The following is a 22775-nucleotide window of genomic DNA, read 5'->3' as shown; positions in this document are numbered from 1 at the left end:
TCCGTTGCTAGATAATAATTAGACAAAAAATAAAAAAATGATTAGAGCATTCTCGACATTGATTAATATAAGTGCAATTCTTAGTAAATCAATTGCTGTATACACATTATTACTGTTCTTAAAAAAGGCAGCACTCATGGAAAAATCATATGCTTTTTGTAATATATATATATATATATATATATTAAACAAATGGCATATAAAGAATATTGTAAATATATATAAACTTTTGCTCTATAAATTAACAAAATCATATTATTTCTTGACAAATTTGTAATTGGCACATTCTTCTATATTATAGAAATTTGAATCAACTTATGCTAAGAGCAATTTTGAATCTGCTTCTCTTTGCTTTCTACCAATAATAATACAATCTTATCATTTTCGCAGAATTTTACGTAAGCCTCTTTGAGATAAATAATCCTTTCGCGACAATGCTTCGGCTTATAGAGTTCATCATCTTGAACTTTTGTTGGATGAGTACCACAGCTTTTTCTGGCATATCAATATCTTCTCCGTCTCATTGCCATCCACGGCCTTTTCTTTACGACATCCCCATCGCATACCCTTCGCAATGGCTGCAGTCGCATCGACAAAATAACTGGACTCGTGAATGATTGCATACCCAGTTGGTCGTAAAATTCGGTCCATTTCTAGCAATACATACTTCATTTCACACCTGCCACAAAACAATCAATGTTAGAGCAATCCGGGAATATTAAAATAACGCAATCATCTATTAATCTGAACATGATTTACGATAGAACATTATGACAGCATTCGACCTACTTAGTCGACTTCACCTAATGAGATCAAAGCTTTTAATCAACGTTTTTTATTCTCTTTTTCAAGCAAATTGCCCAAACCCATCATCACAAACTCTTCTATAAACTTACTTGACTAAGAAAAATTACGAGCTTAGAATACTCCTATCACACATTTTCTACACTACTTATGATGTATAAACTCGTGGTTAATCATGTTATTAGATGATTATCGGATTAAGCATTAAGCAAAAATGTCGTTAACCATCAACAAATGTGATTAACCACAAATGTATACATCATTAACCAGTTGTAAGAAAGTTGTTAGAATATAGTTGTAAAAGCATATTCATGAGTAAATGAGTTGACATAGTCACCTGTGGCTTTCTGCGGCGAAGAGTCCATCGAGATGAAGCAGGTCATAAGTTCGAGGATATGTTGAAAAAGGCTCACACCTGCCATGGAAAGTTCCAATAAGGCCTCGATCATAAACATCGTAAGACCAAAATATATTCATAAATTAAAAACTTATGGTTCATATCCAACGTTCAGAATTACCAGTCATGGAATGTTCCGATAAGGCCTCGATCGTAAACAACAGGGAGCGTATTGGTAGCATAAGATGACACCACGTTCATGACCCACACAGGATCGTTAGTTAAGGCCGCGGCCAAACCTCCATATACCGTATTCATGTCCATCACATTTCGTATCTTGTTAGTCCCAAGATCGGGGATCAATTTTTTATAGTGCGCAACGTGCTTTTTCCATTTACTGTCATCACGCTTAAAAGAACTAGCACTCCCACCATGAAACATGGAAATGCGTTCGGGTGTAGCATGCAACCGATCCGGCCACTTAGAAATGGACGTGAGGCCCGATTTCTTAAACTTCGGATCTGGAACCACAATACAAGAACGGAGTGGTGTATACCATGCTGAATCTGGTTCAAGGCTGTCATCACATTTTGGTGGATAAGTATCTCTAGCCAGCTTATCATAGCAGTTATTATCGGGAGACTTCTGCCATACGGCAATGTCATCTTTTTTATTGTACATTTTAAAGCACAAAGAAGTCAGCAAGTCTTGCAACTTCTCGTAATCTGATCTTTGCTCTTCGATAGTTGTGTTCCATCCACGCCACCTTCGCTCATAGTTGATTGGTGGACCAGACAAGACCCAAAATCCTCCGGGACGAAGTATCCGGTGTATTTCAAGGAGATAAACTCCACCTACAACCAAATAATATTGCATCAGTTCATAATTGACAACTTAGAGCGAGCTTCTCAGCCATAAGCAAAAGGGGTTAGCAGAAAATAGTTTACGGTTCATGGAAGCAGTTACATTTACGTATAAGCAATGGAAAATGTTGCACAGACAGGAATAAATTCTGTTTGATCACTAAACATTGAAAATCCAAAGAAAAATTACCAAACTCTGTCCATGGGATAAGGCATCTGGAGCAATGAGCCATATCGAAGGAGTTTGAAGGGAATGGAAGTCTCTGTGTAGAAATGACACCAAGAATTGCCGGGATACCACGCTCTAGAGCGAACTGAACCTGAGCTTCATGGTTATCTCTTGGAGCAAGAGAAACTGTTAGAATCCCACGATCTAACAAGTCGCCACCCCAGCTAGCAACCTATAAATACGAGTTATGCAGGTTAAACAAAACCCATAACGAAATGATGCATGTCAGTAGACTAGAAATTTATTGTTTCACGAGGAACTTTGACAATCGTAATTTGCATAGATGTTTTCTCTATAAGCTGTAACGAAAAATCAGATATTAGAAACTCACTCCACAACCAGTATCAATGGCAGTTCGAATAGACCCATCTTTCATTTCTGGGATCAGATCTCGCATTAAGTCAACATATTCACCAACACCATTGGGGAACATAGTACCTCCGCCGGGAAAAAGAAATTTTTGTCCCTCCTTTTTCAACCAATGCTGATTCGATTTCTGCTTGTTAATCCAGTCATATGGTACATTCCTGCCATTAAAAACAACAGAAAAACTTTAAGGAGTGGCAGAATATCGACGACAGAAAACTTAATCAATCCAGCCTTGGATTGTTAACTCATAAAGCATATATATTATACCTGTACCAACATTCATCTCGGCTCTTCGGCCATCTTATTGGAGGCTTATACCCATCTGGGGGAGGAACTAAGCATTCTTTCCTCTCGAAAATTGGAGGGCAATGGCGTTCCAACAAAGTAAGCCGATAGGAGCCGTACTTCCTCCATCTCTGCAAAATTAAGCATAATTAATCAATTACGAAAACTTCTTTCTACAAACCCTACAGCATCAAAAAATGGATCATTGTTTGTTACATTACCCTCGGATCTGTGCATGGAGTATAGTCCTGATAGTCACTGCTGCACTCGGGAAAACTCGTTGATTTAACCTGCAGAGAAGCTACCGAGGATCCTTTGGGGGGTTCAATGGACTCGTGGCTTTTAATGAAGGCAAATCTGCTCTTTTCGGAACAAAAGATTCCACCCATGTAGAAAGAAAATCCACATAGCACTACAAATATGATTGCCATGGGGACAATCCTGTTCTTGTCTGGCTGTGTGATCGGTTTTCCATCTTTATGCTTCATGGTCCCAGAAATAATCAACTATCTGCACAAATGAATTACACTCAGCTTCACTAAAATGCAATCATGTAATACCCTCAAACCATCGGGGAGTCCAGTTGTTACTGGGCATGGGGAAGTGAAGAGTCATAAGTGAGACATCAAGTCTTGAACCAAAATTATTGTTTTAAACTACGGACCACATCACCTGATGCTCGGTCGCAATATTACGGTTGCGTTAACCATCGCAACCGCATCACACCGCAATTGCAGTGACATCAAATTCAAGATTATTTTTTTAATCCCAAAAAAATTCATAGCACAATAAAAGCAACCGAGACTGCAATCGCAATTGCAATTTAAAATAGTGACCAAAACCATAAGATAATGGTTTCATGGGTCTTTTCCCGTTATAAAGTATTTCACTCATCCCCTCGTATCCAATACGGTCACATTTCGAACACATCAAATTCAAAATTCTCACTTGTCATCATTTTTCAATCACAACAACACTCACTCTGAACTTCACAAGTTAAAGGATTCAATAACAAACATAGTTAGAACACCATAAACTACAACCAGATCAGTGTGATAAGACACTAATTCTCATAACACTAGTTGATCAAATCCTATACCTTCTAAAAAAGAATCCTTCCAAATCCAAACCCTCCATTTATAAAAAGCAAAAAAATAAGCTCCAGATCTTACGCCAAAATCTATTGCTATGCAAAAAACAGAAAGAAAAAGTGCACAAGTTAAGGAGCATAAAAAATAGTAATATAAAAAAAAAATCATTTTTTTGACATATTTGTTGCACCAATCAATTGTTTTTTCACTGAATCATCATTCAAATCTGAAAACGTGCATAAACAGAGGAACCCTCAAATCCAAGTTTTTTACTGATTCAGTTCTATAAAAAAAATCCTAAAAAGTGCATTTTGTACACAAAAAATATAAAGTTTGGGATAATCTTGAAACCCCATGATTATAAAATGATAAAAAGCATAAAACTTTGATAGAGAAAGAAGATGAGAGAAATAAAGAAGTACAAAAATCATATTCCAATGAGATCTGACACAAGATGATGAAAGAAAGAAAGAAAGAAAAGTAAAAGTACTTACTCCTTAAACAAGAAGAATGGTGAGAGAGTGAGAGAAGAGGAATAGAAACTAAGAATAAAAGAAGATAGGCTTAAAATAAGTCACATATAAGTAACAGTGTTCATGCTTTAAGTTGAAAGTAGAAACTATGAAGTGAACAAATAGTCAAATATAGATATAACTACTTTTACTTCTTTACTTAGCTCTTATGTTTAACTGTTTCTGTTCAAACACCTTCCATGTTCTTTCTACATGTTTCTTTTCATCTTTCGAGCGTTGTTCAAGTAGTACATGTTTGATTCCCCTTAAGCAAGAATTCGGTTGGAGTCTTGTGGATAGAAAAAATGATCCTTGGGAGAGTTAGCCTCACGTGTCTGTCCAACTCGGACATGATTGTATTCTTCAGTGCGAGGATACTCGTGAGAAACAAAAAAAATAAGAGATTTAATGACATTATGGAGATAGGATAATGAATTGCTTCAAAAAAACAAAGAAAAATGCAATTTTTAATGACACATTTATCCTTTTGATTATAATAAAATTACACTTTTGCCACTAAAAACAAGTGAAAAAACATGCAATTGTCTCTTCATTAGTAGAGATAATCTTTGTTCTTTCTTATGTGGGGTGTCCCCTATTTATAGTGAAGATGTACATGAAATATTATTTAGCATATGTAGTTGTCATGACCGACTATCTAATCTTATCAAGTTTGTCCTAAACAAGCATAGATTGTTTTACTCATGTTGGATGCTTCTGGTAGGTTCGTACTCGATGGATAGTTGACTTATAACATGTGGTAGACCTATTAGCCGTATCATATGCATGTCTTTATCGAATGGCAGAGGTTTGTGTTGTTCATACGGTGTGGCAATCATGTACATGATGCGGTGTGATAGACGGGTGACAAAGGTAATGATATCAATGTTGTCTTTTCAATCTTGTCTAGTCAAGGACGTACTTTATCTGGATTCTCGTATTAACCATAATAAATCTTATAGTACTTCGAGGGTCCTATTTTATTTAGTATCTAGCCAACACTAGACAAACTTGTTCGACTTTGTCATAACCTCTTAGACCGGGTCAAAACAAATACTAAATACTAAATTATAAATTGATATTTTTTATTTTATTTTGAACTTTATGTTGATTTAGTCTTGAATTAGTAAGGCAAATGGGTTTTAATTTACATTTTGGTGGGTATAAGTCAATTTTATATTTTCATACTAACTAGACTAACATTTTTATCAGATTTTTACATATTATGTGATAAGGTATGGACACATTACTATTATCTAATGACTAATATTATCTATGTATATATTTTTTATTGTATTTCACATGCTTTTATTTTTGAGAAAAAATGTATACACACCAGAAGTGTATGAGATTTTTACATTATCATTATATCATTTGCAATTGATCTTTAATCATCATTGAATTTGAAATAAAAATAATACAAAATGACCAGTGAATAATACGCTGACTGTGTATAAATCTACATAAATATTACACTCTTTATTTTTCTTTGAAAGAACACGATATTTATGTAGGATTAAAGTCATTAATTTTTAAGATGCTTTTATTATCTATATTTATACTTATATATCTATACTATATATGAAAGCAAAATATAGTGTAACTTTCATAATGGTTAATTTTGTTTTCCTCCATTAACATTATTTAATTTTTACAACAAAAAAAATACAATCTTATGTAACCATGAGCACATTAATTAACCACATATGTCACATTAAATTGAACATTATAATAAGAGAGGAGACCTGTTTACAATCAAGTTAAGTTACTAGTTGAGATTATTCATTTTCTTAAATCTAAGGAACCAAAAAGTGAGTGAAATAAATGATGAGAGAGAAAATGATAAATATTAAGAAAACACTCAAGTTAAGTTACACTCATTTGATTCGTTAGATTTAAGAAAATGAATAGGTGAAATTGAATGTAACTTAAATTAAAATGAATGGTTGAAACATAAAAAAATTTAATATAAAGTAAATCAAATATAAAAAATACATTTTAATTCTAAAAAATGAAATATATAAAATTAAATATGTAATACACACTAATTTAAAAGTGGGAAAGTTTACATTTTCCACTAGCTTCCCACGTCATATTAAAAAAAGTCATACTTAAATACACAAGAAAACAATTTTTATTTCTGAATTATTTAATGAATATCAATAAAATAAAAATGGTAGACAAAGCCAAATTTTGGTTGGATCACTATATACACACTATAGTGTGCAAACCATAGTTTGGGATATTATTGATAATTTTTGGACTAATTTTGCCTACCTCATTCACACTTAAAAATTAAAATTATATCCATTAGTCAACACTTTACACAATAATGCACAAAATAAAAATATCAAAATATTGAATAACAATGTGAATGAAAGAACACTGCATCATTGAGTAGCTACATCATGACCCATCCAATAAATATTAAGAAAAAATATATATTTATTAATAGTGTATGAGTTTATATATTAACACTATATTATTATTAAATTTATATTTAATTATTATTGATTTTTCAAAAAATAATGAATGATATAGTAACTGTACATAAATTTTCACATTAACAATATATAAATATTACACTCATAAATATTTTGCTCATGTTTATTGATGATCACCACAAACACATACAGGTTTATCACCATAATAATGTCTTCTTTTTTCTTTGTAGACACGTCTTGTCTCTTCTTTTATAAATTTACTCATTATCATATTCATCAATTCTTGGGAATATAATAGTTTTAAGTAGTGAATAAATTTAAACCATTAGATATCCTGAGGACTAGAATGAGGAGTAAGTTTAAAAAACTTAGAGTAAGTGGATCCATACTCTTGTATTATTATTCAACATTTTCATCTCCCTTGAATAAAAATGTATGTAATTATATACTGTAATTATGTCATTCACTATTTATTTATGTCTAATTATCATTGGCTCTTTAGAAAATAATATAAATGAATGATGAATTGACTGTCTATAAACTTTTACTTATATAATATTATTATTTTTTAATAAACATGAGAAAGGAGAAAATATGTGATTGAAATATGATAAAAGAAATATATAGCTTAAGAAAACTCTTAAAATAGGGAAATGAAATGTTGTTGTGATATGTGTAAACTCTAATTAATAAAATTATTAAAATAACTCTAATTTTAAAGGGAAGAAAATGTTCCACAAAATTTTACTTATATACATAAAAGATATCATAATAGGCTATCTCCTTTAAAGGGGAGAAATTAGATGACTCTTACAATCTTTTATTTAAATCTTAAACCGATAAAAAATAATCTCTCATATGTCATAATTCTAAGATATTATTGGCATATTCGATAATGGAGATGATCCAGACTTGTTCTAAATTGATCCAGACTTGTTCTAAATTGATCCAAACTATAGAACATGGAGACCCTTAATTAATAGAAAATGAGTATAATATGTATGTATTGACGATGTAAAGATTTATACACGATCAATATATTATCTACCATTTATTTGGATTACTTTTTTTGAAAAGTCATGATCATTGAAAATGAACGATAGATATAGATATTGTAATGACAATCTTTTACATTGTAAGTGTATAGGATGTTTTTCTGATACAAAAAACATGGGTAAAGGTGGATGCATTAAATGTAGTATCACACTAGTGTTTCATTGTAGCATCTTACACGTTCCAACATTTCTTAATCCTTGAAGGTGCTGCTTATTGTTTCACATGTCTTGTTCCTTTATTCAAATCATATATGAAACTTTGATTCTCGATTTATACTATATATAAAGTCAAAACATGGTGTAACCATCACCATAGTATAATTTATATATTTCTATTATGCCCTTCAATTTTTTAATTTAAAAAAAAACCATATAACCCTATATAACCACCTCATACATATTACTTATAAGTTGCATATTCTAATAAAGACATAAAATATATAATATAAAGTAAATACAATACAAAAAAAGATATTTTAATTATACAAAATGAAGTGTATAAACAATATAGTACTTTAAAATAAGAACGTGAACCGACAAATACTTGATAGACACAAAGTATATGTCACATACTAGTAATAATAAAGTAAAAACAACAATTATGAATATTTAAAATATTTTTAATTGACATGTTTTAGTTTGTATAATATGATTTGAGACAATAAATTTATGCTTCTAAAAGAATGTACCACATTGCTATTTTCTACTCTTTATTCAATACTTCAAAAAACCCTAGTAGCATATATAGAAATATATAAATTTTCTTTATAAGGAAATATATCATTAACTGAATGTATAGTTTTTTAAAATTAAATTTACAGAAAAAGTAGGTATAATATTTAATTCATAACTTCCTTCACCCTCAGTCATCAAATCCCAAACAAAAATAATATACATTCTTATAAATCTTATATGAAAAACTGATACTATAATTGGTTGATTTATAAAGACAGAAAAATATATATACAATGATAATATTATTCTATCATCTATTATTGATGTTTAATAATTATTGACTTTTTAAAAAAAGTAGTGCGAGGAATGATGAAGTATATGTATAAATCTTAAACCGTCAGTATACAGATTTTACAGTATTTTTTTAGTTTGCTACAAGTATCCTCACCGGAGGCAATCCTGTCCGAGTCGGGAACATATACACGTACGTGAGGCTAACTTTTCCAACGGACATTTTTTCCATCCACAATACTCAAACTCGAAACCTTTGCTTAAGGGGAATAAAACATGTACCACTTGAAGCAACATTGGGAGATTTTACGGTATTATAAGTAACCTATGTAATTTTTTATTATATATCATTAGTCAATCCAAAATGTGATTAGAAGATTTTCACATTCTATACTATATTTTGTATCTTAACGGTTGACCCAACAATTTTGAGCCAAATTCATAGGAACAATTTTGATCAAATCCGACCACAATAAACAAAACAACAAAGTTGATTTTGGCAACATTGTTTCAGGTTTCTTACCATTGTTCTGCAAAGGTGGTGTTTTTCTTTTCCTTTCTTCTATTACTGGATCTGCAATATTTCTGTTTTCCTTTTATTCATATTCCCAAATTTTGATTTTTGTTACAAAGTTTGATTCTTTTTCCATTTTTATCGAACCCCTTTACCCATATAACGAATTTGTATTAAAGGATATATATCAATCTCGAATTCTTACATGATTTTCATTGTTTTTGACATGGAACTTAGAAGGGCTAAGGAAAGAGAAATTTATGATATTAATGTTAATGTGTATGTTTTTTTCGGGGTGCGCAACTATTGACATTTCGGGGTGCACAACTATCGAGGGTACCCTTTAGCAAGTGTCGTTCTTAGAAATCTAACTATTGACGTTTTGGTCTTTCTTGGCCTTACACTACTTGATCAATGCCTTGTTGGTATGTGTATGTATTTATGTATGTATGTATGTATATGCAGGTGGTGGAGAGATGATTCATGGATTCTAATGAGAATGAGCGTGTGACGGTTCGAGAGTTCTGTGCGAATGGAACCTTCTTGGTGACAACAGAAATTGAGGCCAAGCTTGATGAAGGAAACATTCAAGAAGCAGAAGCTGCATTGCGAGAAGGGTTGTCACTCAATCATGAGGTCAGTTTCTGAATGGTACATTTCATATTCACAAATAGAAATAACAATAGTTACATGGTTATTCATTTAGCCTACGTACCGAGCACCACATACCGAGTGACTTATAAAAGAAGTTTTGTAATAGTAACATAGAAAGTGACGAACTGCATAGAACCGTGTATATTGCACTGGAACCGATACTCTGAACCATGTAACTATGGAAATAACAGAAAACTAGGAATTAAAGTGTCACTCTTAAATCTTAACAGGAAGCAAGATCTCTTCTCGGAAAGTTAGAGTATCAAAGAGGTAATGTTGAAGGCGCACTTCGTGTTTTTGATGGGATTGATCTGCAAGCGGCTATACAGCGATTACAGCCTTCCCTTTCTGAAAAGTCACCAGTCAAGAAAGGTTCCATTCGCACTGGATCACCTTCTTCGGTCTCTCAGCATGCTGCTAGTTTGGTGCTCGAAGCCATCTACTTAAAATCCAAATCTCTACAAAAACTGGGAAAATTTACTGGTATTAAATATAATATTGACTATTGAAAATTATTCTCTTCCTTTTACTTGATCTTTTCTTTACGAATGGGAATGAATCACCCATTCCTCCTAAGCCTTTAATCCTCCGTCTTTTATTCAGATTGAATACATTGAAATGCTTGTTTAATGGATTGTGCAGAAGCTGCTAATGAATGCAAGCGTGTTCTTGATGCTGTTGAGAACATATTTTATCAGGGTGTACCTGATATTCAAGTCGACAATAAATTGCAAGAGATAGTAAGCCATGCAGTAGAGCTGCTTCCAGAGCTTTGGAAATATGCCGGTTGCTATAATGAGGCAATATCTGCTTATAGGCATGCACTTCTTAGTCAGTGGAACCTCGATAACGACTTCTGTGCAAGAATTCAAAAAGCCTTTGCTGTGTTTTTGCTGTACAGTGGGGTGGATGCAAGTCCACCTAGTTTAGCTGTTCAGGTTGAGGGATCTTACGTACCAAAAAATAATTTGGAAGAGGCGATTCTGCTTCTAATGATTCTTTTACAAAAGTTTAGCCTTGGTAAGATAAAATGGGATCCTTCAATTATGGAACACCTGACATTTGCTCTTTCAGCATGTGGCCAAACTTCTTTAGTAGCAAAGCAACTTGAGGAGTTGCTTCCGGGTGTATATCATCGTATTGATCGTTGGAATTCTTTAGCTTTATGTCATAGTGGTGCTGGACAAAACATAAGTGCTTTGAATCTGCTTAGGAAGTCTTTGCACAAACATGAACGACCCGATGACCTTATATCATTGTTATTGGCTGCCAGGCTTTGCAGTGAGGATCCTCCTCTTGCTGCCGAGGGGGCAGGCTATGCACAGCGGGCGATTAACAATGCTCATGGCCAGCATGAGCATTTAAAAGGTGTGGCTCTTCGGATGTTGGGACTCTGCTTGGGAAAGCAAGCTATGGTTGCTTCCTCTGACTTCGAGAGGTCTCATCTTCAGTCCAAAGCTCTGCAATCGTTGGAGGAGGCAGCTAGAATGGAGCAAAACAACTCTGATCTAATTTTTGAGTTGGCTGTTCAATATGCAAAGCACCGAAATTTGACTGCTGCGTTACGCTATGCCAAACAGTTCTTTGACGAAACCGGTGGCTCTGTATTGAAAGGTTGGAGATTGCTTGCTCTAGTTTTGTCTTCACAAAAAAGATATGCAGAGGCTGAAGTAGTGACTGATGCTGCTTTAGATGAGACTGTAAAATGGGAACAGGGGCCACTACTCAGGCTGAAAGCGAAGCTGAAGATCTCCCAATCACGACCCATGGATGCTATCGAAACTTACCGTTACCTTCTTGCATTGGTTCAAGCCCAGAGAAAATCCTTTGGGCATCTCAGAATTTGTTCACAGGTATGGTTCTGCCGTATTCTCTTCTTCCAGGAATTCTATTATTTAAAGTTAATAAATTCAACAGTAGAGAGACACATTTAGTCAAATAATAGTAGTCGCAGCAGCAGCAGCGAGCATGCCAGTTTGATGTGAGAGTGGCAGATTACAATAGTTTTGATAAAATTATTTCAACCGAATGCTATAATGGTGATGCATATGGCATCACATTCTACTAGTAGATGAATATATCATATATGTAATGACCAAGTGCATATCCTCTTAATCAATTATCAATTCAAAACTTTCAACAAGATTCTGTTCATCCCTTTTAGTTGCCAAGTTGTTTCCCCAGTTTTAAATGAAAAGACGTTGATATTTTGTACTTTAGAAGAAATCTAACACCATGGTGATGTTTATTACGAAAAAATAGTGAGAGAAATGTTGATTTTTTTTATAAAGGTTGCTTCCTTTTTGTTTGACCAAGGCGGCTGTTATATCAGAAGCTTTATCTATAATACTGTAACAATGAATTATTCATAGATGTTTGCATGATTTTCGGAGAATAGGTCCGTATAAGTTAGAATAAAATTGGTTTTTATGCTTTTGCTTGCTTTGATGTTTTCTTTTTTTACCGTTGTTTGCATTAAGTGAAAATGCTTGCTTCCTCTTTCTTATGGTCTTACTGAAATGAAGTGTTTGTTTAAAGGGGACAAAGAAAAAATGGTAATGGGTTTGCCCCCGACAGATTGTTCATTGCTTCACGAAATTCTACATTTATAATTGCTGATTCCAAAATCACTCTTATATTTTATCTCTTTGTAGATTGAGGATGATAAAGTAAATGAATTTGATGTTTGGCATGATCTGGCAAATTTATATGCAAGCCTTTCTCACTGGAAGGATGCTGAAATCTGTTTGCAAAAGGCTAGGGAGTTGAAGGAGTATTCGGCAGCAGTAATACACACCGAAGGCAAGAACCGGACCATTATGTTGTTAGGAATTTTCTACTCTAGCATGCCGCACTTATGTTTGTTTTCACTCCAGTTTTATTCACCGAGACTATCCTATGTGAGGGAGTATCCTTGGATTCAATCCCTTGCCTGCAAAACTCCTGTGCTCATAAGCAACGGATCACCACTTAGTGATGTTGGGGCAAGTACCCACCCACTCGATTTTATACAAGAAATGAAAACCCAAATTCATTCATGAGAAAAAATGCAGCCCCCAATTTAGTTCATGAAAACTAAAAACTCCCAACTTAGTCCAGAAGAATTTCAAATGCCAACTGAAGTGTTTCTGATGCCGACTGAAGCATAATAAGCTTATAAAAAATGAAGAATCTACTTCAATTGATATGCTCTTAGGCACGGCCATACATAACATAGAAATCACACTCGGAAAGAGTGGACAATTAGCTACAGCAGCGTAAACCCAACAATCTGTAATGAAGTAAAAAACAAAGAATCATCTGCATGCATGGTTTCAATATTTGAGGGAATTTACCCTATGATAGCCATTTTACATTCTCTTATATGATTGTACCAGGAATTATTTTTGACGGACGTGGACAAAATCAAGAAGCTTTTGCTGCTACTACCAACGCTGTCCTACTCGAACCGAACTATGTTCCGAGCAAGATCTCAATGGGTTCTTTGATGCTTAAAATGGGTTCAAAAGCTTTGCCTGCTGCTAGAAGCTTAGTTTCTGATGCACTTAGAATAGAACCAACTAACCGCATGGCTTGGTATTACTTGGGATTAATTCACAGGCATGATGGCCGAATCGGCGACGCTGCAGATTGCTTCCAAGCAGCTTCAATGCTTGAAGAATCGGATCCCATCGAAAATTTCAGCACTATACTTTGACTGAATGACAGATTCATACCAGTATGTTATCAGTTTTCGCTATGTATCTCAGTTGCCTTTGGTTTTTTCATTTTAAATTTTTGTTATCAGAAACTAGGCTCAAAGAAAAAGAATTAAATTAAACATTCATTAGGAAATAAGAAAAGAGAATTTTATGTTTTTTTGGGTACAAAAAGAGAAGTTTATGTTAATCCTGTGGTAGGATGGATTGAATTGTAAAAAAAGGATTGGTGGAGATTTTAATGTGGTTCAATTGCTTGACTTGTAAATGTATGAAACTTTTTTGTTCTTTGAATACATAAAGTTTGTGATGTTTAATTGATTTTAATGCTTTATCAATGATATATATTTAACCACCTTGTTGGAAATTGGAAAACTTAGCAGAAAGATCCTGAAATTTGTGGGGTGGAAGAAATCATATCCAAATTTTAAATCATGGATACGAGAATGAGACAGACAGTGTCAGACTTACTTCTCAACCGTATTTCTATATATTTGATCCATTAAATGTTTTTATCCATGAAAGGTGAGCTTGTTAGGAGGTACAACCTAGTATGAGTACCATTTGCGGAAGAAGACAAACATGAATCATTTGATCATTCGAGAAATTATTACATGGTCAGATTATTGTTTAAATCAAATTCTCGCCAATGATAATATATTAATGATTCAAAATTAAATTAATTTATTCCAAATTAATAGTGGAGATGCGACCGAGATTGTTATTCGTAGACCATGTAATAATTTCTATGAGAAAGAGGATCACTCTCTAAAATCTTGCAGTGTCTTGGCATGGCTAGAAAGTATAAACTTCTTTCTTCCTTTCTTTTATATAGTGTGAGAAAATTATATTCAATATTTTAAAACATTCATCAATTTTATATTGCTTCTTCATTAGTATAATTTTATAAACCACTTCCCACATTATTGCAGCCATCATTGATGCACATGTGCTTGAGTGTGTATAATGTTACAGGAAACGGTAAATGAAGGAACTTTACATTCATTGATTCTTAAAAAAAACAGAACATATGATGTTTTTCTAATGTTGCAACAAAGTACTAAAATAAACCGATGTTTTAAATTGTGTTTATGTAATTGCTGGAAAAATTGTGATCACGATGCTATTACGAAGACTCCCAAAACTGCAATATTATGGCGGCGGGTGTAGCCGTGAAGTGAAATTTAACATGCTAATCAAATATAAAACTATGCTCCAGGCAGAGGAGTTATATGCTCAATTTGAACCAAAATCATGGCTGCAAACCATGCAAAACTTCCTAAAGATGTCATTCTGATTAACTGATTAGAAAACTAAGACAAAATTGAGAGTGTTGAAATACGATGTCTCTCGTAATACTCATATGCGTGTTTGGTTCTAAAGAACAAAAGCACACTAGAAACTAATCCTAAGACAGATATGCATGCCCACAAAACAAATGTCCAGAAGTAACACTCTCTTCCCATGCATTGTACTGAGTCAGAAACTGTCATGTTTTCTGGTTTTGAGTGTGCATTGGCATCATAAACTACTGCAGCGAGAAAACCGTAGAGGAGCGATCCGATTGGGATGTTTGTTATGAGAATGTTGTGATTGACCCCGACGCTGTTAGGTCCAAACAGTTCAGATGTAACTGATACTGCGGCTGCGAATATGAAACCAGAACTCAGTCCAATTAGTGCAGTGCTTGTGTGCAGTGCCAGAGGAGTGCCTGATGCAGCGAGCAAGATGAACGCGATTGGCGTTGGTATAAGTGCAATGGTTAGCCAACCAGTCCGCGCAAAGTAGAATGTACTGCAATGCCGAAAATACTATCATCAGAATTGCCAAGGTTCACTTATAAATCAACATAGGCAAAAAGAAATTATCTTTCTGTATAAAGTGTTTGAAGAGAAAACTTACTTACGAATATAGTCCGGTGCAGCCGAAAGCAAGCGGCCGAAGAAGGAAAAGGATGCGTAGAGAGTCACAAGTGTAGAAATATTTGAACTCAAGCCAAGAGATTGAGCAATCTGTCCTAGATTATTGCTGTAGACAAGACCAACTGTACCTCCACAAAAGTATGTAACATAGTATAGCCAAAAATCAAATCTTTGGACCAGCACTGCAGCTGAGTGATCTTCTCCTAGCATTGCCAACTGATCCTGACTAATCATCCTCTCACAACACACATCACTATCTTTTGATTTCAGATTTCTAAACATTGATCCGTTCTCATTCAACAGGGTGTAACCTTCTTCATTGCTAATAATGCTATCGTTGCGGCTAAGGAACTCTTTGTGTATCTCAAGATCATCATCATGAACAAGAATGAAGCTTCCGCCTTCCATCCGAAAGCTGGAATTTATGGTACGACGAAACCAAGCGCGAGCATATACAATGCCAGGAATACATAATGGGAAGATGAGGAGGAGAATAGCACCACCAAAGTAGAGCCTAGCTGAAGTTGCACCAGAAGTAGATGAGCCAAACAGGAGAAGATAAATGCCAGTTAACATGGCTAAGAAGTTCAATATTAGAAATACCAATGAGTCCTGGTTAACTGCATCAGCAGGGAGAGGGTCTAAAGCCGGTTGGCGAAGAATCGGGACAAGTGCTGCAACGCAAATAGCAAGGGGAACAAGGGCATTCAAAAGCAGATATAGTGATTTGGATGAAGGGTCTATTGAATTGGCGGCTAAGGTGTAGAGTGCTGCACTAACACCATTAAAACTCACAGTGAGTGATAATGCAAGGGCTCGGTTAACAGGGAAATTCCTAATGCAGAGAACAAAACATATTGTGTTGAACCAACATATGCTACATCCACCTAAAAGGGACAGAAAAAATACCTGCCAGACAAAATTAAAAGCTAGTCAATGCAATGAGCAAATTTTATGTATAAGGTACCGACAAAAGAGGCCGGCCCAATACACGAGACTCCCACTTAGTAGAGTTTGAGATGACAGATATACGCAATCTTACTTCTGCAAACAGATAATTGTTTCCAGGATTTAAACTCGTGACCACATGGTCACTAAGCAACAACTACGCCAAGCTCGCTCTCTTATATAAGGTACAGAAAATTTAAAACAATGGTTGTTAGAACACAGCACATCTATGCAGAGAAATCATGGAAAGTGTGATACAAAACTTTATTAGTGAGTAGTTAGTAAGATAGTTATATTCTTAGTTAGTTACTGATTATATTTTATACTTAGGCCATTGGGGCAAATATAACATAGAAGTGAATCAATTTTGTGAATGTGAATTCATGTGGAGTCTTGCTTCCTTACTTGAACATGAAGGTTCAATTGCTACTTTCACTAAGAATTCATTAGAGCAATGACAGAAAGAGTTTCAAATGTAGATTTGCATAAGCATGTTCAAAAACTGGCCACATGCAACTTATTCATTCTTAGATATCAGAATCATGAATAATGCATTGTATTCTTTCACAGGCTGGCAGTGAAAATTAAAGGAGACACTTTACAAACATAGCAGAAAATGCATTTTTGAAGAACATGGATCATACCCTTTTAATAATAATAATAAAGATTAAGGAATATAGATCCAAAACCATTCATTATGAATCCAGCTTTTTTTCTGGACAGGTTTATAAACAGAGTATTTTATTTCTATGTCCCTTTTTGGTGTGCTACACTCACATGTAGCCATGTTATGGAAAATAATAGAAGGTTCAACATCAAACTCACATGTGATCAACAAATCAAGAGTTAAATGGTTCTCTCATTTAGTTCTAATAATAATATAAGAAGTAACGAAACATCCGATACCTCACATCGAAACTAGTATCATGCATCAGAACTGGTACCGCGTACCATGTAAGTATGCAGAACTATTTCTACATCATTGATTCATTATGCTTCTAGAATCACATCAGACAAAAAAAATAGCATAGGAGGTGAGTCATAAAATCATCACCTTCTAAAAGAACATTAGAAAACAAAAAACATAAATTATTAAAACAATACTCTTACTCATTCATTTAAGTGAAAAATGGATACAAAGAATATCTTAGTATTTTCATGCAAGAAGTGTAATGAGCATGTAGTAATAGAGCAGAGAAGATCTGATCCAGGACCACTGAAAGATAAAAAAAGTATATGAATCTTCTATACTTGCCTCATATCTAGGTTTAGGACTTTATATTAAGTACATTAATCATAATAACTCATAAATAATTTCATCAGTGTTAAAGTAATATTAGGCCATTTGGATATTAGAGAAGAATATAATTTGATAAAAATACTTCTTATTTTGTTTTGTAGGTGAGTTTATGTTAAGCAAAACACATTTCAGTGACTTATGATGAAAAATGGTGCCAGAGAAATAGGAAAAGAAGAGAGATATATGATTGATACTGTGATGAGAAGAAGAAAAAAATGGATAAAAAGAATGATACATTGTTTGAAAAGAAGACTTAAGTTTCCAAAACAATCAATACAAACTTACTTTAACCCTTCACTTTTCATGACACTTTTTAGAAACTATCAAAAAATAAAGAGAGAAATAACATTCAAATCCATTTTTGTTGACCAATTAGAATTAAAAATCATAATAAAGTTGTTGTGATTCCTAGGAAATATGTTCAATCCAATCACAATTTTTACTACAATAACATGCAATCAGTAAGCTATCACGAAACTCGTTAAATCGGGTGGCTACACCGTACAAACTACACTCCAGATTCACTCGTTCGGTCAATGTTAGACTCTCGTAAGCAACACTTATTAAGAATGGTAGACACATCCCGAAAGAGAGATTAGTTCCTTACCCATTACACGACAACACGACAGGACATTCCTACCCAAAAAAACTCATTAGTTCATACTTACTAAGCCAAAATAGGATAAATAAGCATGACTAAAAACATCACAAAATTTTCAACAAATCAACAGAAAAAAGTAAAGAGAGAGAAGGAAGATATATATGATACCAGAAAATAAGGCAAAGAGATGAGATGGTTGATAAGAAGCCATTGAAATCCATAGCCAATAAAACCCATAAAAGCAGCGATGAACATAACAAGAGATACAGGTAGATACATAAGAGCTAGCCCAGAAGACCAACCAAAAACCTTACCCATATCATTAGCAGTAGCAAGATAATTCAACTGAACCTGAGATATATTGAGTGCAGATTTCAACGTTGATGAGTATTGAGAAAAATCAAAGTTTGTTCCTGTGAATGCTTGAATCCATATTGTAGCTACCAATATCATCCATTTACGTGATTGACCCGCCATGCAGTGTAATAATATTCTTGACAAAAGGTGCCGGAATAGAACCGTACGGCGCGGTGGCGAAGCGGTGGTGGTGGTGGTTGGTAGTTGTTGAGAATGGAAAGAGAATGAACGTTTATCTGTGTCTCTAGTACGTGGTCTCATATTTATTTATAATATAAAAACGTGTTTTTTTGTGACTTCTTAAAATGGAAATCTGAAAAGGTTTTTTTTGTGTAATGTAATGTTACTTTATTCTGTTGAAGATGTTTCCTACGTTAGATACTGTGGGTTTGTCATGTTCTGCTGTAGAGGAAAACGATATCCCAACCTTGTCCCAAAGTCTGTTATAGACTAATTATATTGTATAATGTTATATTAGTTAAAAAAAATTAAATATTCATAATTTTATCAATTTTGCTTCATTAGTTAGGGATGTAGTTGAGAACATGGTCGGAGCCCATAGATCGCCATCCATGCTGTCACTACTACTTTCTTCAAAACAAAACTATTAATTACTTTGACTAAGCATCATCTTTACCAGAAGGTTTCGCAATCAGTTTATTATTCGTTATTCATTTTTATTTGTATTACTTTTTATTTTATATACCACCATTGTTTTATTTATTATTCATATTGAATTATTATTCACAAAAAAAATAACGGAAAGTATGACACATTTATTATGAACTTAAAAGTGTAGAGTAAATTATTATCACAGTAAAATTGCATAAATCAGTCATTATTTTTTATTCTTCTATAAATCACCTCTACTTTATACCTATATTACTATCATTATTCATCATTGTGACAAATGAAATAATATAAGAGTATAAAAGTATATTTATACATTTTTTAATGGGCCAAAAATAATAAATAGATATTGACTCTTGTATTATTAATTTATCTTTATAATATATTATATTTTGTTTAAATTAATTATATTAATGAAATAATATAAGAGTCAATGTCTCTTTACTATTTTTTGGTATATTACTGAAATAGTATAAAAGTATATTGATACATTTTTAACGAACCAAAAATAATAAATAGATATTGACTCTTATATTATTTAATTTATCTTTATAATATATCATATTTTGTCTAAATTAATTATATTCCTCATAATTGTTTTGTTTAAAATGTTACAATTATATATATTGGAGTGATAATCAGTATAATGTATATATAAATTAGGGGTTGTTTGTGTATGTATAAAAAAATAATTTGTATAATTTCAATAAAACTCACACATTATCAATGTAAATTAATCCAAAGTCTAATATTAGTTTACTACTGTAAATTATGTTCTGTATACATTTGTATTTGTTTAATAAAAGATGTTTTAGTAAAATAAAGAAACTAGTAAGGAGAAATGATAATAAATATTTAGGAGTATCAACATGGTGTTGATTTAGTAGCATAAAGAAATATTATACAACTTATTTGAGAGTGGATAAAGTACTTAACTTGAATTAGCATTAAATATTGAATAAGATAAACTACTTTAATATTTTTGACAAGTTGAATAAATTATTCTCAAAGTTCAACGAATTTGTTCTTTTCTAATTTTGGATGTTGCTGGCTTTTTACATGTAACATGGGTGATGCTTTGACACCCCTTTAATTTTTTAGCATAATATCTACTTATTAATAGTGTAAAGATTTATATACATTTATTGTATTATTTATCATTAATTTGCATTATTTTTTTGAAGAGTTAATAACTATTAAATATGATAGATCATGTAATAACATTATATATAACTTTTACACTGTCACTCGTATAATTTTTTCTATTTTTCTCCTAATTTTTATGTTTTGATGCCACTTTAAAGAATAAATTATTTAAAATGATAATAGTGTCCATGTTATGCTTTGACCCAATCACCACATTTCTACAACCACACAAATATTTTCCAATGACCTTACTATATAATACCCCCACCACATTCATCTCCCATGTCACAAAACCCAACAAAAATATTCTATATTACCATATTTGTCATTAATAAAAAATAATCATTTCATTAAAAAAAATCATTCTTAATTTTTAGTGAAAATTAACTTATTATTTTAACAAGATGGCTATTTCTCACTAATAACAAAAAAAAAACATACATATTAGATTAGCCAAAGTAGATGTAGAGATTATTTATATTCCAAAAGAATAACAAATCCCTAGCACTTAAAATAGATGACAATAAATATTTGAGGTAGCCATTACTAGTAAGCATCTTCTCACTAAATATTGTCCAAATTATTTTTTGAATCTAAACCTAAACCTGAAGTTAACTTAATCTCAAATGTTAATTGAGTCAGCCTTTGAACTAGAATCCGACTCTAAATCCAATTAAATATAAGAGATATTATTTTAGATAAATTATTCTCAATATTACTTATTATTATGGATATGTAATTTGAAATATGAAATGATATATGTATATATATTGTTAATCATATATATATATGATGAAAAATTTAGAAAATCAATGATACTTTTGATAAAAAATATGTCATTATTCTATACATGATTAAATAAACACTCATGTCGAATGAGTGACCATACGACAAATTGAATCAAGTCATATTTGTCCCTTACCTGACCTAAATATTATCCGAGTCCAATTTAAACCGAAACCCACTCCTAGACTCAATAAAACTCGTTCGATCACGATGAGGTCAAGCCAGTAGGTTCGAGTCCTACTCATCCTTAATAGCTAGAGGTTCAATGGCACAACATGGCCCACTTTCATGTCGAAAAAGCAATATAATATTGGGCCAAGCCCATGAAGAGCCAACCACTGTTATTGTCTCCCTTCAACCACCACTTCTGTTATTTCGCCTCCGTGGCACTTTCCCAACCCTCTCTCTCTCTCTCTCTCTCTCTCTCTCTCTCTCTTCATCGTTTCATAATGTTTCTTAGTAACAAAAACAAAAACAAAATCTGATTCCACTTATAATGTTTTTTAGAACATTCCCAAATCTTAAACCTCCTCCTATCTTCACGCGCCTCCTTACTACGACGACCACCACCACTCACTCTCCACCACCTCCGCCGCCGCAACTGCCACGTCAACATTCTAATAACCATGACTCACTCAAATCACTACATTCTATTCTCACTTCGAAGGTTCTAGATTCTTCTATGTGTAAATCTTTGTTACCTCATTTATCACCTCACCATTTTGATCAATTATTCTTTTCTATTCATAATAACAATGTTAACCCTAAAACGACGCTCCATTTTTTTCGTTTTGCTTCTAACCATTTTAGGTTTCGATTCACTATTCGTTCTTATTGTGTTTTGATTCGTTTGCTTCTTGCTTCGAGTTTATTGCCGCGTGCAAGAGAGGTATTGACTCGTTTGATTGATGGCAAGGTTGTTGTTACATTGTTTGGTAATTTTGAGAATAGGGTTAGTGAAATAGGTGTTTTGATGCTTGAGATTAATGAAGCTTTGGATGGGAGATATGGTGAATTGGATTTGTTGCTTCATGTTCTATGCTCAAGGTTTAAGAATTTGGGATTTTATTATGCTTTTGATGTATTTGTTATGTTTTCTAAGAAGGGTATTTTCCCGTCGTTGAAAAGTTGCAATTTTTTGTTGGGTTGTTTGGTGAAAGCTAATGAGCTTCAGAAAAGTTATGAGGTGTTTGATGTTGTTTGTGAAGGTGTTTCTCCGGATGTTTACACGTTTACTACTATGATTAACGCGTTTTGTAAGGGT

At 33.1% G+C, this 22775-nt stretch overlaps 4 protein-coding genes across 7 annotated transcripts in view; 2 read left to right on the top strand and 2 right to left on the bottom strand.

The window, feature by feature from the left end:
• Positions 219–14018, bottom strand: LOC109331399 (probable methyltransferase PMT21). 4 transcript variants are annotated; one of them, XM_019565852.1, is made up of 8 exons: positions 14004–14018; positions 3109–3397; positions 2870–3018; positions 2565–2760; positions 2195–2405; positions 1323–1995; positions 1142–1219; positions 219–679 (listed from the first exon to the last, which is right to left on the bottom strand). In XM_019565852.1, exons 2-8 carry the CDS (start codon positions 3373–3375, stop codon positions 457–459), a joined length of 1797 nt encoding a protein of 598 aa, XP_019421397.1. In that variant the 5' UTR covers positions 3376–3397; positions 14004–14018; the 3' UTR covers positions 219–456. The 4 variants fall into 4 exon arrangements, with proteins under 4 accessions (XP_019421397.1, XP_019421398.1, XP_019421396.1 ...); XM_019565853.1 differs by lacking the exon at positions 14004–14018 and adding an exon at positions 6969–6979; XM_019565851.1 differs by lacking the exon at positions 14004–14018 and adding an exon at positions 4473–4677.
• Positions 9307–13964, top strand: LOC109331397 (tetratricopeptide repeat protein 7B-like). The gene is made up of 6 exons (XM_019565847.1): positions 9307–9493; positions 9935–10105; positions 10354–10606; positions 10766–11976; positions 12778–12925; positions 13501–13964. The coding sequence occupies exons 2-6, from the start codon at positions 9953–9955 to the stop codon at positions 13818–13820; spliced, it is 2085 nt and encodes a 694-aa protein (XP_019421392.1). The 5' UTR covers positions 9307–9493; positions 9935–9952; the 3' UTR covers positions 13821–13964.
• LOC109331398 (protein NUCLEAR FUSION DEFECTIVE 4-like) lies at positions 15051–19225 on the bottom strand. Its single transcript, XM_019565848.1, has 3 exons — positions 18761–19225; positions 15724–16652; positions 15051–15615 (listed from the first exon to the last, which is right to left on the bottom strand). Exons 1-3 carry the CDS (start codon positions 19208–19210, stop codon positions 15135–15137), a joined length of 1860 nt encoding a protein of 619 aa, XP_019421393.1. The 5' UTR covers positions 19211–19225; the 3' UTR covers positions 15051–15134.
• The window catches only part of LOC109331834 (pentatricopeptide repeat-containing protein At4g19440, chloroplastic-like), a 6926-nt gene continuing 6037 nt past the window's right edge, over positions 21887–22775 (top strand). Inside the window, exon 1 of the mRNA XM_019566577.1 lies at positions 21887–22774. Within this exon, the coding sequence (XP_019422122.1) occupies positions 22008–22774 (767 nt within the window). The 5' untranslated portion in view covers positions 21887–22007. The remainder of the gene's footprint in view (position 22775) is intronic.

The sequence above is a fragment of the Lupinus angustifolius genome, chromosome LG17 (genome assembly GCF_001865875.1).
Source record: "Lupinus angustifolius cultivar Tanjil chromosome LG17, LupAngTanjil_v1.0, whole genome shotgun sequence".
Lineage (NCBI taxonomy): Eukaryota > Viridiplantae > Streptophyta > Magnoliopsida > Fabales > Fabaceae > Lupinus > Lupinus angustifolius.
Note: the sequence above shows the minus strand (reverse complement) of the source record. Positions and strands in the feature narration are given on the sequence as shown.